The sequence below is a fragment of the Vigna radiata genome, unplaced genomic scaffold, assembly GCF_000741045.1.
Source record: "Vigna radiata var. radiata cultivar VC1973A unplaced genomic scaffold, Vradiata_ver6 scaffold_201, whole genome shotgun sequence".
Classification (NCBI taxonomy): domain Eukaryota; kingdom Viridiplantae; phylum Streptophyta; class Magnoliopsida; order Fabales; family Fabaceae; genus Vigna; species Vigna radiata.
Genome location: NW_014543621.1, coordinates 3442 through 16761, shown reverse-complemented (window position 1 = coordinate 16761; position 13320 = coordinate 3442). Strand labels below are relative to the sequence as shown.

General features: G+C 34.5%; 1 protein-coding gene across 1 annotated transcript; it reads right to left on the bottom strand.

The window, feature by feature from the left end:
* Positions 1–9489: 9489 nt before the first annotated feature.
* On the bottom strand, positions 9490–10093 carry LOC106754719 (defensin-like protein 1). The gene is made up of 2 exons (XM_014636781.2): positions 9964–10093; positions 9490–9852 (listed from the first exon to the last, which is right to left on the bottom strand). The coding sequence occupies exons 1-2, from the start codon at positions 10022–10024 to the stop codon at positions 9686–9688; spliced, it is 228 nt and encodes a 75-aa protein (XP_014492267.1). The 5' UTR covers positions 10025–10093; the 3' UTR covers positions 9490–9685.
* Positions 10094–13320: the final 3227 nt, after the last annotated feature.

The window sequence follows — 13320 nt, the reverse complement described above, 5'->3', positions numbered from 1 at the left end:
CACCTTAGAAAGCTCCAAAATCCCATCTTTTCCTACTCTTTTCACTTTTAAACAACATTTTCACATTCTACTCTTCATTCTCTTCAATTTCCACCGATTGAAATTCGAAATGGCGGATTCTTCCAAGAGGCAAAGGGTTAGGGGCTCATCTTCTATAGCTGCAGGACGTCGTCGCCGTCAACCTTCACCGATCGAAAGCTCGCCGTCACTCTCACCACCATCATCACCGACTGAATCACAACAAATTCATCAGTTTTCAAACCCTGCACTGGCTGAAAGGTATTTCACACTTTTCAGTGACCGTGAGGTCATTGAACCAAAATGGCTTGACAATGATTATTTCGAAAGCGAAAATATGGAATTTTTCCACATGCTAACAAATCTGAGCTTGATTGATTTTGTGTCTGATGGAACATATTACTAACCTGATTTGGTACAAATTTTTTATAGTAATCTGAAAATTTCTGTAATGGAACCATTAAGACTGAGGTTAAGAATGTTAAAATTATTATCAAACCCAGTCTATTGGCTTCCATAGCCAACCTACCCTCTTCTGGATTGAATTTTGAAGGAAAAATAATAGATTAATGGGCAGATGAATACAGTTTGCACGCGGCAAAATACTTTTGCCATACAAACCTCAACATGGTAGAATTCTAGCCGGATCCATGACAGTTGATGCTAGAATATTACATTATATTATTACTCGTATTTTTTGGCATGTGTTTCTAACATTGCCTAGGCTAGTGAGGAAGATGTTATCTTATTGTGGATTATAATGACCGGGAAGCAAATAAACTGGACCCATCTCATCCGATATAGGATGAAGAAGGCTTTGAAGCCAAATGCTCCTTTACCATATGCATTTTTGATCACCCGTATCTTGGAACATTTTGAAATTCCATTGGATGATGAAATTTGTGGCCCACGGAACAGGAAAATGAAGATATCGCAAACATCACTAGAATCCTTTGGATTTCACAAAAATCATAACGACATATGGGTTCACGGAACTCCTCCTCCTCTTCCTCAACGCCACAATGAAGCACCTCCTAGACAACAACCACCACCACCGACCATTCTTCACCACCAAACTTCTTCAAATGATGACTTGATGAGGGGGATCAATGATCTCAGAACATTTGTGGGGGAGAACTTCAACACATTGAATGAAAGACTTGAACAGCTCGAGCTCAACATGGGAGGCCGCTTCGATACATTGGACACTCGAGTTGATCATTTAGAGCATGAGGTTCTGCGTCGTCATTTTGGTCCACATGGTGGACCTTCCTCCTATATAGTTACCAGTATTATTGTGTTTATTTTTAGTTTTTATCATTATGTAATGCATTTTGAATTTAATAAAATACTTCAAATTTCATTTTTGAGTTTGTCTTATGCTTTCCAATTGTAATTTCATTTAATAAAAAATGACTCTACCGAAACATAACGATACATCACAATGTCATAAAAAAAGATTAAATATTTACACATATATAACTTATATATAACCTTTAATGATACTCTACAACACAAATAAAATGACTGAAACACTCTGGTAATCGATTACCACTGCATTGTAATCGATTAACAGGGACTTTTTGCCTATTACGCACACTGGTAAGCGATTACCAGGGACTGTCACTGCATTCAACCTGCTGGTAATCGATTACCACTGCCTCGTAATCGATTACCAGGGACTTTTTGCCCATTACATACACTAGTAAGCGATTACCAGGGCTGTTACTACATAAAAACCTGCTAGTAATCGATTACAGGGAGTCTGTAATCGATTACCAGGCCCATTTTTGCCTACAAAGTTGAAGTCGTGCAGGAGGGGACATGATTTTACCACATTGTAATCGATTACAGCTCCATACAATCGATTACCAGGCCCAGAAGTCGTTTTTGGGGTGCACGACTTCACTACTGTTCATGTAAACAATGTGAAGTAGTGCCCCCTGCACGATTTCTTTTAGAAGTCGTGCACCCCACGATTTCCCCATTTATGTAATTTAAAAATTAACAACTAAAATTAAAAATCTAATTAAATTTTTTTATAAGAATTAAAAGAATAAAATAAAAATTTAGGTGTATAATATGATGGGAATGTTTACAAGAACATTGTAAAAGTTTTTACACTCTACCATTAAACTTTTAAACTTTTATTTCTAATTAGCTTGTTTTTCATTCCTATATCACAATTAATGAATGAAAATTTAAGAAAAAAAAGTTTAATATTCAAACGAGAAGTGTACAATGACGCTAACTGATTTTCTTAATTAAATAAATAATTTTTTACAAAGATTAAATTAATGAAATTGTACATCTTTTATATATATATATATATATATATATATATATATATATATATATATATATATATATATATATATATATATATATATATATGCTAGTAAAAAAAAAATCTAATGGTGGCTATTACGCTTTGGTGATATTTTCATAGTAAAAAGAAAAGATTTTTAACAATGGTTTTAACAGGAATCGATGCCATATATCTTTAAAATAAAATATCGATGATGCTCTCTAGGCATATAGGATGGCTATGAAGACTTCCATGGGTTTATCATCTTTTTAGTTGGTGTATGGGAAAGCATGCCACTTGCCAGTAGAGATGGAACATAAAACTTTGTGGGCTTTGAAATTTTTGAATTTTGATCCCCATGAAACTCAGAGTAAATGTAGAAGGCAGATGTTGGAGCTTGAAGAGATGCAGTTGCATTCATATGACTCATCTAGGAGTTATAAAGAAAAGATAAAATTCAATCATGACAGGAAGCTGATAAAGAGGGTTGTCAACCTAGGGCAACAGGTGTCATTATTCAATTCAAGGTTGAAGTTATTTCCTGGGAAGCTAAAGTCAAAATGGTCAGGGGCTTTCATAATAAAGAATGTACATCCTCATGGAGCGGTTGATCTAATGAGAAGTTAGGTGGTGAATGGTCAAAGACTCAAGCATTATTTGGGAGGAGAGGTGGAACGCCTTTCTACAGTAATGAAGTTGGTGGATCCGTAAGGTTATTGGGTCAGGCTCGTGACATTAATCTAATGCTTGCTAGGAGGCAACCTAGGGTTTTTCTTATCTTTTGTTTTGGTTTAATAGTATAGGATTTGCTTCTGTTGAGTAGTATAGGATTAATGTACTTGGTCTAAAACTTTTCTGATTTGATGGTTTGACTGTTTTATGTTGCATGAGATAAGTTGCTTGATGGTGCTTGATATTGAATGATGATTGAGATTGCCATATGCTGATATACAGGTGGAGTGTTCACTAGCTATGTGAACAAATGCATGATAATATTATGATTGTGATTATGATGCTAAGCAGGGTGTGATTTTGAGATATATGGAATGATGAGAGCAGCTTATATGTGAGGTTTTGAGCTCCAAAGTTTTTGATGATGTGATTGTTATCTACTTGAAAGCATGAATAATATTGCCCAAGTTTTTATGATTGGTTGAATTGCATGTATGTGTCATATGATCAAGGCCATTTTTGAGTAAACCCTTTCTTAGCCAAAACAAAAGTTTTCGTCCCAATCAAGAAGAGCACAATGTGTTCTACCTTTTTGAACCTGAGCCTTAAACAATATATGAAACCCCTTTTGAAAAATCTTTACCTTGAGTTAAGTTGAGAATTATTGTGTGGTATTGATAAAGGTTCAAGTTTGGGATTGTTGGAAAATTGAAAGAAAGATAAGAATTGAGCTAATGTGTTGTGTAAAGTATGAAAGGCATGAAAAAGATAGAAAAGATAACATGAAAAGAAAAGCTCAATGCAAAAGAAAAAGGAAGTTGGGAATGAGTGAGATTCGTAAAAAGAGAGTTTGTGCTTGAATTATGAATGTGTAAATAACTCTCTTAACTCAAGGATTTTGTGATCTAGAAAAACCAATTTTTCATGTTAGCCCAACCACATTATAAGCCTTGAAAAAGTCCTTGTGATGGCATGTGTGTGATAATGATTGATTGCGTTAAATGAAAGGCAATTTTGTTCTATGTGACATGTGGATAGTGGAGGGAAGGAGTGAACCTTTTGAAACACTTGAGTGATTGAGTGAAACACCTTGTTTGGTAAGGAATGATTCCATGAATTCATTTGTGCTTAGTTGATTGGTCATTCATAAGAATATCATCTGTTTCAGATTACGTGATTGGGAACACTGTGATGAGTTGAATTGAAGCATGTGTGCATCTTGATTAAATTCTATTGATGAGCTGATTTGAGTAATGACTTGTCTTGAAATATTGGTTTTGGAATGAGTTGAACCATTGTGATGATTTGTGTAGGACTAAGTTACATTTTGTTTGTCTGAGGACAAAAAAAGTTCTTAGTTTGGGGTTGTGATAACGGTTCAAAAACCGTTATTTTCATACTTAAATTTGACATTAAACACACCCTTTATGACTTAGAATTAGCTTGAAATCATGCAATTTTCTTAAGTTAGAGAATAAGAGAGTCAAAGTTGGTTTTCTTGGTTTTATGCTTGGTTTTTCCATGATTTGGCAAGATTCATCAGGAATTGAGTGAAGTAAGTTGAAGAAGATAGGAGTTGGACTTAAGAGAAAGAGAAAAAGTGAAGAAGAGAAGAGTCGTAGCTACCGCCGAGCGGTGAAACCACCGCCGGGCGGTGTACTCTCTAGAGACTCTCTGCCAGACGCTCAAGCGGCACTGCTGAGGGGTGAATTACAAGTGTCGACCTCAATGCCAGACAATGAAGCCACTGCCGGCGATGGAACCTTCAAGGAACTCTCTGCCAGAATCTCAAGCGGCAGCGCTGAGCGGTGATGTCAAGTGCCATACATACCGCCGGGCGGTGGACTATTGGGCCTGGGCCAGTTTCTGCTTCGATTTAAGAACTTATAATTAGATTTGCACGACCTAGGAGGAGGATCTTTTGGCAGAAAGGACACTATATCACTCTCTTCACTCTTTGGAGGCGGATTTTGGATGCGGAAGCTCCAACTTATGAATTCTAGGGTTATCTTTTCATACTTTTCATTCTTTTCATCAATTTCACCATGATTATGGTGAACTAAATCCCTTTGTTGTTGGGGGAAACGATGTAATCCTATTGAAACTGTCATGTGTTGAAATTCTTACTTTAATTTATATGCTTTCTTTTATCAATTGTTAGAGTTTTTCCTCCATTATATTTGTATGCTTTGTTTAAGACATTAATCAATAGCATGACTTTTGATTCTATCTATATGGACACGTATAGTTAGGTCTAGACATGAGGGAATTCTCTTGGTAGTAATATTACCTAGACATAGGGATAGAAGGACTAATTACCTTAAGCTTCTGTGCGAATCATGTAATGCATGGTTAATTACTAGGGAGACTAGACATAGTAAACTAGTAATTAGGATTAGACTATAATCACCAAGATATTGGAATTAGGGGAATTTAGAAAGTGGCACTGACATCGATAAAGAAGTAGAATTAAGTACAATTTGTAAATTTTTGAGAGTGGATTAGGATGAAATCATAAACCCCCAACAACACCATTCGTCCATATAGTTTAATTGTCAATTGATCAATCTTTGCATGCATGTTTATTTTCCGTTTTGCATTTAAAACCCTAATTTTTGATACATCAAGTCTTAAGAAATCACAAATTCACAAGAACGTTTAGGCCTAAGAGTCCTTTGGGAAACGATACTCAGACTTATCGTTTTATTATTACTTAATACGATTCGGTACACTTGCTGGAGTGTTAACAATAAGTAGAGTGAATCCATCTAGGAGAAGTACTATGAAAAGCAACATTCCATAACTGCACGTGCTTAACCATGAATTTATATTGCCCCTCTATGTCATTCAATGGCCACCCCGTGTATTGCTTCCAAACATCCTTAACAATAATCTGAAAATTGAAAACTTTATTTAAACAAATAAATCAAACAAAATCTTTTTACTGCCACAGAGTTGATAAAAGACGACCTGAGGAGAAGCCGATCGAAGCAACGCAAACATGATTCAGACCTCCTTACGCTTCCTCAGAGAGAAGACGCAATGAAATGGAGTAGAAACTTGAGAGCAAGCTCAAGATCGAGAGAGAATCATAGACCAACATAGGAGAACTCTAAGCAAAAAGTTATGCTTAGGATTCGACGGGAAAAACCCTAAGATGGAGTAGAAACCCTAAACTGACCAATTGACCAGTGTAAATCAACGTTTAATTGGTGAAAAGAGATTATAATCGATAGAATGTGATTATAATCGGTGTAAAATGTGGAAAGTGATGTTTGAACCGGTGGAATCGACGGTAAAGGCAAACAAGATGAAGGTATGTGAGAAACCCTAACAATTGATGTGGTTGGATGATGAGTGAAGCGAAAATGCAGATCTGTCAAGAGAAATGAAGACTTACGGCTTAAGAACTCTTGAGAGAGAGTGAGAAGCTTCTAATGGTTGTAAGAGTGAAGTGAGTGAATTGTGGAAATGAGAGTGTTTCTCTTGAGAAAGGATGAATATGTGGTTCTTGTGATGAAGTGTTACAACCGAGAAACGTGATGGTGCCCTGCGAATTAGGGTTTCTTTGTGAGCAAATGGCATGTGGATAGAGTTAAGATCATAAGGTTGACAAAGATTGACGTAGAGAAAGAAGAAACAAGTCTTTAGGTTTCTAGAAGGTGAAATGGGAGAGATATTATAACCGGTTTTTTAAAACTAGGCATAATATATTACTAAAAATTTTCAGCCCACTCATGTATTATAATAGTGTCTATAACTCTGTTAAAATATGTATTGAATTTATTTACAAGTTTGTCATAGCATTTTATATTATAACTAATGTTTACAACTTTGTTATAATATGTTTTGAAATTATTTACAAATTTGTCACCATATTATATATTATGACTGACTTTTATAACTACGTTATACTATATCTTAAATTTATTACAATTCTACCACCAGTCAACCTATTATGATAAATAATTTTCATCTGTCATAATAAGTCTCTCATAAAAAGTTATTTTTCCACTAGTGTTAATAAGAATAAAAATAAAAAAATTGTAGAATTAATAAGTATTCTTAATCTATCTATTTATCCCATTATATATATATATATATATATATATATATATATATATATATATATATATATATATATATATATATATATATTAACTAATAATATTATTAATCATAAATGTAATAATATTATATATTTAAAATTTGGGATTTGACGTGATATAGGATGATAACAACCACATCCATTGTTAAAGAGCATTATAGGTTATTGAATCCTATATATTAAATAAAGTTTAATGATCTCATTGTTATTTCTATAATTAAAAGTTATTTATTTATGTAAAGTTTATCTTGACTTTTTCATGGATCGTTTCAATTAAATGGTGTATAATTATTTTTTTTAATATAAATTTTAGGGTTAAATATGTTTTTAGTTTTTAAATTATTAAGTGATTTTGTTTTTATTTCCTCTTTCAAACCTTGTTACATTTTGATCATTCTCTTTAAAAAAATCATTATTTTTCGTCCTTCAATACCAACAATATTAAAAAGAAACTGAGCTGGCTAACGATGGAGTGCCACGTCATTTTTTTCTGACACTGAGTCAATCTTCTCAGCTTGCCATCGCCTCCACTCTCCTCTCCGGCATGATCGGAATCACGATCCCCCTCGTCGGAAAACACCGTTGCTTCCTCCGCATGGCAACCTCTTCGTGGGTGCCAAGGCCTTTACTGCTTGGGTGATTCTGGCCACGAGATTCGTCCACATGCTCTCTGATGCCACCAAATCGCTCTGGCACCCATGCCTACCTTCATTCCCATGGTCCAAGTTCCCTTTCACCGGCTTCGCCATGATAGTCGTGCTCTTCACTCTTCTCCTCAATTTCGTGGGAGCGCAATACTACAAATGTTAGATTAGGGTTGTTGTTTTGGGGAATGGGAGTGGGAAGAGATAGGGCGTTGTGGCGAGGCTCAGGAGAGTGGCGGTTTTGAGGAGAAGATCGTGGGGGGCAAAGCGTGGGAGAGGAAGTGGGAGAGAGGGGTTAAGTGAGGGTTGGTGTGAGAGGTGATCAGGATTTGGATATCGGGGTCGTCACAAAGTTCCTGGAGGAACTGCCGACAGTGGTTGCAAGAGGTGACGAAGACCACAAGGAGTCGAGACGTGTCTCTTCGTGGAGGGCCAGGTTGGTGAGGAGGAACTGCTTGATGTGGATGGTGTGGTGGAAGGGGAGACCCAGGAACTCCACGTTGATGCCGACGAAGATACGGCCAGAGGCGCCAAGACCTATGGTGGCGACAGGGAAGTTGGAGATGGGTGGACGGGCTGGGGGAGGGAGACAAGGGAGGGGAGAAGTTTGGCGATTAGAAAAGAATGGGCTCGGGCCTCAGATGCATCTCAACATCATCCACACATCCCAACACTCTATGAGTTAGCTTCTAGTATATGAAATTCCGGCGAAAGAACCATGAAGAGCGATCTTCAACATAGAAGACGACGACCGGGTATGGGGATGGAGGTTTGCGGTGGTTCTTATTGACGAGGGCGGTGGATGGGGACAAAGATGCAAGGAAGGAGACAACGCTAGTGAGGGAGGGAGAAAATCTGGGAAGATTGACTCAGTGTCAGAAAAAAAAAAAAAAGATGTGGCACTCCACCGTTAGTCAGCTCAGATTCGTTTTAACGCTGTTAGTTTTAGAGGATGAAAAATTATAATTTCTTTAAGAAAGATTAAAATGTAACAAAATTTGAAAGAAAGACTAAAAATAAAACCGCTTAATAGTTTAAGAATTAAAAAGACATTTAACCCTAAATTTTAATATATATATATATATATTTTTTTTCTATATATTAATATTTTTTTTCATAAAAGAAAGTTAATATATAATTTTTTCATAAAAGAAAGTGTGTGTAGTGTATTGTGTTTAATTTTTTTTTGAAAAGAATATATATGTATTTGGGAAATGATTTGTACAATTGGTTGTGATTTGTATCAGTGCAGTATATTTAATAAGTCGAGAAAATGATGGAAAATATAGCATAAAGTTTACAATGGGCAGAGAATTAACTTTACCTTTAACACTTCTACGTTTTATAAAGATGTTGTAATTGGTGCACAACAGTATATTAATAAGCTGAGACAATGATGGAAAAAGAATTAAAATTCTAGTGTTTTACAAAAGTATATTACAGTGGAGAAAGAATTAGAATTCTGCTTTTGCAGTTTTGTGTTTTTGAAAAAAAAAAATCGACATTAAACTTGTAATCGAGACAGTAATAGATAACACGAATAAAATTCACTGATAATCGATTCAGTCATTTGAAATTGAAAATCGTTTTGTACTCCCAACTGGCTTATTTTCGTAATTTTTAAAAAAAATTGTTGATTCAAATAGTAAAGGAGGCAAGTTTGCCTATTACCATAGAATAAAATAAATGAGAGATGATGGAGGAAGAATTGAGAATAGAGAAAGTTGAAGAATCATGGAGACATATGTAATGCAACAAGGATGTAACCAAGAAGCATTAATTATTAATTATAAATATAAAGGCTGAACAAACTCATAAGCAAATGGTGTCTAAGTAGAAAATACTGGAAATCGGTCCCATTTCCAAATGGATGACAGTGAAAGAGTACATGCATGTGATTTATTTGGTAGTGAGATGCATGTTTGATGTGTTCACTCAGCAGATCTTGGTGCAGAAGCATCGTCGGCGGAAGCCTCTGCAGTTGCCACCGGAGAAACCTTCGTTCCTGCATACCAGAGCACAGTTATGGTCTCCATTACACGGACCCTTGAACCCGTGGCTCTGTGACTCGCACACTCTTCCCTCCGTCTGCACCACCACCTCTGCCACCACATTCAGAATACAAATAAGTACTATATATATTTCATCACTAAAACCTAGTTAAACGAGTGACATTATGTAATGATAAAAGACGAAAAGGAGATTAATCTTACGGGAAGCAAAGACCAGAAGAAGGAGCAAGAAGAAAATGGCACATGATTTCCTCATCTCCATGTTCACCAGTGTATAAATGCAGTAATGATAATGGGTGAAGCAAGTGTGGTTATATAGTGAACTGAGGAAGTTGATGGGAATAGCGCGTGCATGACGTGTCAGATAATGGCGTGGAAAGATTTAAAAAGAGAAGAGGCGTGTTCACGTGAAATTTTCAGAGAGTGCATGCCATTGTCTGAAAACTGAGAGCTTGTTTTGTCATTTTATCTGTGTTAATGAAAATGGTGTGGTGAAGGAGTAATGGCTATTTACTGAGGTGGGGGATTCACGATGTACAGTTTCACGTGACCAGCATCTCTGGGAGAACAAACAGACAAAAACTAACAAAAACCAGATGCTGATGCCTTGCTAAATCTTATTTATGTTATCTTAAATACCACTTATAACAATAATGTAAAAATTATAATTCTCATACAAATAAAAGAGAAAATTATGTGTGGTTCACGTCTTTTTCCTACGTTTGATTCTTCGATTCCTCCTGGGTAGTTGTTCTGAAGCTAGAACTGGTCTGTTCTCATAATGGCAGTGTAGGTTTCATTATTTACAACTTTGTGTTTTTCCAGGGTAACCCTTCCGATCTTCACGTTCATAAATTTAATTGGGAATCGACTTTACAAATTTCTGAGTTTTTAAAATTAAATAGTTTTAAACATTTCTTTTAAAAAAATTATACAAACTGTTAAAATAAATTAATCAATATAAATTAAATAATTAGTTTTATGAATTAAAAAAGTTAACCATAATCATATTAGAAAAATGAATTATTTTTAAAATATAAATGGAAAATAAATTTGTGAAATAATTTTTTAAAATATGTGATAAATTTGATTAATAATTAATGCATTTAATACACTTTTAAAAAATGTGAGTTTATAATCATTAGAAAATGTTTGCAATAAAAAGAGTTGGTTATATTATTAATATTTAGAGCTAAACATTTTATTTATTTTCTTAACTTTCTTGTATTGTTTTAAACTTGTGTTGTTTGTAGATAATTTTATAGATTTGCATACTTACTTTATTGTTTTTAGTTATTGTGAGTGACTTTTGAATTTTAGTCTGAGTTGATAATTTTTAGCCAATTACTACAATTTCTTTCAAAGAAGTTGAATAGTTTGTACATGAAAAGTCATTTTTGAGTATGTGATTTGAGCTTTATTTTATTTCTTTGTGTGATGCACTCATATTTATTTATATTTTAGAACTTGTATTGTTTCTCTTTACATTGATGGTTGGATTTTCACTCTTAAAGATGATATTAGATCATTTTTATTTAGTTCATATAATAAAGCTTACCTTAAACATAGTTTCTTTGTACCTTAATTTTGAGCCCGTTATACCATTATTTTTTGTTGGATTTTAGCTCATTACAAGTTTTGACTAGAAAAACCATGGAAATACACAATCTTTGAGTTGTGAATATCTTACGCAGTGTTTTAGGAATTTTTGAAAGTTCAAGTGTGGGAGTGATTTGTTTATACAGTTCTATCATATGCAAAATGTTGAATTTTGTTTGGAAGGTGGTGATAATGATAAAAAGCTGAAAAATATGATAAGTGCGGGGATTGTTCTGATTTGAAAAGAAAAGAAAAGAGAAAGAAAGTAGAAAAGGAAAAGAAAGAAAGAAGAAAAATAATGCTTCAAAGTGGTGAAAGTTTGATGTTATGCTTGAATGTTGACCTGCAGTTGAATTTTCCATTTTCCACCTAAGTATATCTCACTTCTTTTTTATTTCAGTCCATATTTTTTTTTTCTCTCTACCTCACCCATACCATGTCCACATTACAATCCTTGATTGAAGTCCTTTCTAATTTGATTGGTGCGATTAGAAGTTTTTCAAGCCTATAATGTGAATTTGCTTGATGTGCTAAGAGTAACATACCTACACACTGAAACACGTGAGAGAGATATACAATACCTTGGTGAGGTCAATTATGATTTTGATGCTGATTTGGAGTGTTTACTATTTGATTTTGTTAATTTAAGTTGTTTTTTAAGGTTGGATGACTTAAAGGTTATATTAGTTTATTCTCTTGTCATTTACAGTTTTTAGCTAAGAAGGTAGATTGGTTATTTATGTAGATTTGTGAGTTTTTATTGGTGAGTTCAATTTTAGTTGGTTGGTTTGTTTTTTACGTTTTTCTTTTATGTTTGTGTCGAGGTGCAAAGTTTTAAGTGTGGAGTGTGATGAGGTCCTATTTTGTTGTGTTTTTAATAAATAATAACACTTTTCACTAGTGTAAAAACGCTGTTTAACGTCGGTTAATTTGGGCTTTTAACGTCAGTTTCGTATCCGACGTCTATTCTAGTGACGTTACTTTGCATCAGTCAGGTAATGACAGACGTCTATATAGACGTCGGTTTGGAACACAACCGACGTCCAACTAGACGTCAAGCGAAGTAACAATAGACGTTACCATAGACGTCAGTGGTCAACAAAATAGACGTATGAACGCGCTGGATCGTTTTGTGCACTCTTACTTATTGGACGTCGCTTTGTGCATTGACTAGTGTATGTGGACGTCAGATTTTGCCTTAACCGACGTCTACTGGGCAATTTTTTTTAATAAAATTTTATTTTTCGAATATAACCACACCTGAAAATCAGAAAAATTTCCCAAAACAATTGTTTATAATAAATTATTATTTGTTTGAGCTATAAATAAATATAATTCAATCCAAGATCAATAAAAAAAAATTATAAACTTAAACTAAACCTAAGTAATTGAAAACAACAAAAATAAGTCTTGCTCTAGTTCCATTTTTGGATGACATAAGTTGCCCACTCTTCCCTTATCTGCCTTATCATGCCTTCGGTTAGAGCAGATGAATTGTTGAAGTTCTGCACAATTAAAAAATATTGATTATGGTTTGATATATGTTCAAAAGAATTAATTGATTTTTTGATGTTTTCAAAGTAAGCCTGATTATTACCTCATTCCACTTATCTGTAATGGCAGCTCGAATGATGGTCTTAATCCAAGACATCACATAGTACCCACATTCCCATGAATCAAGTTGTTTGTTACACTAAAATGACAAAGTAAATATACTCAAGAATTAAGATCATTGAAAAACAAAGTAAATGAAATTAAACTATAAATGCACCAAACCTTGGGATACAACACTTTATTTAGCAGACCTCGAGATGTACCCATTACTCTATTTACATTGAAACAGAAAGTAATATTAATTTAAGTATGAAATCATTAAAAATTAAGGCCGACATGAATTTAAAAGTCATTTTTAGCGAAACACTTACCCTTGAAGCAGGACTTTCAAGTCATCTTTCATCT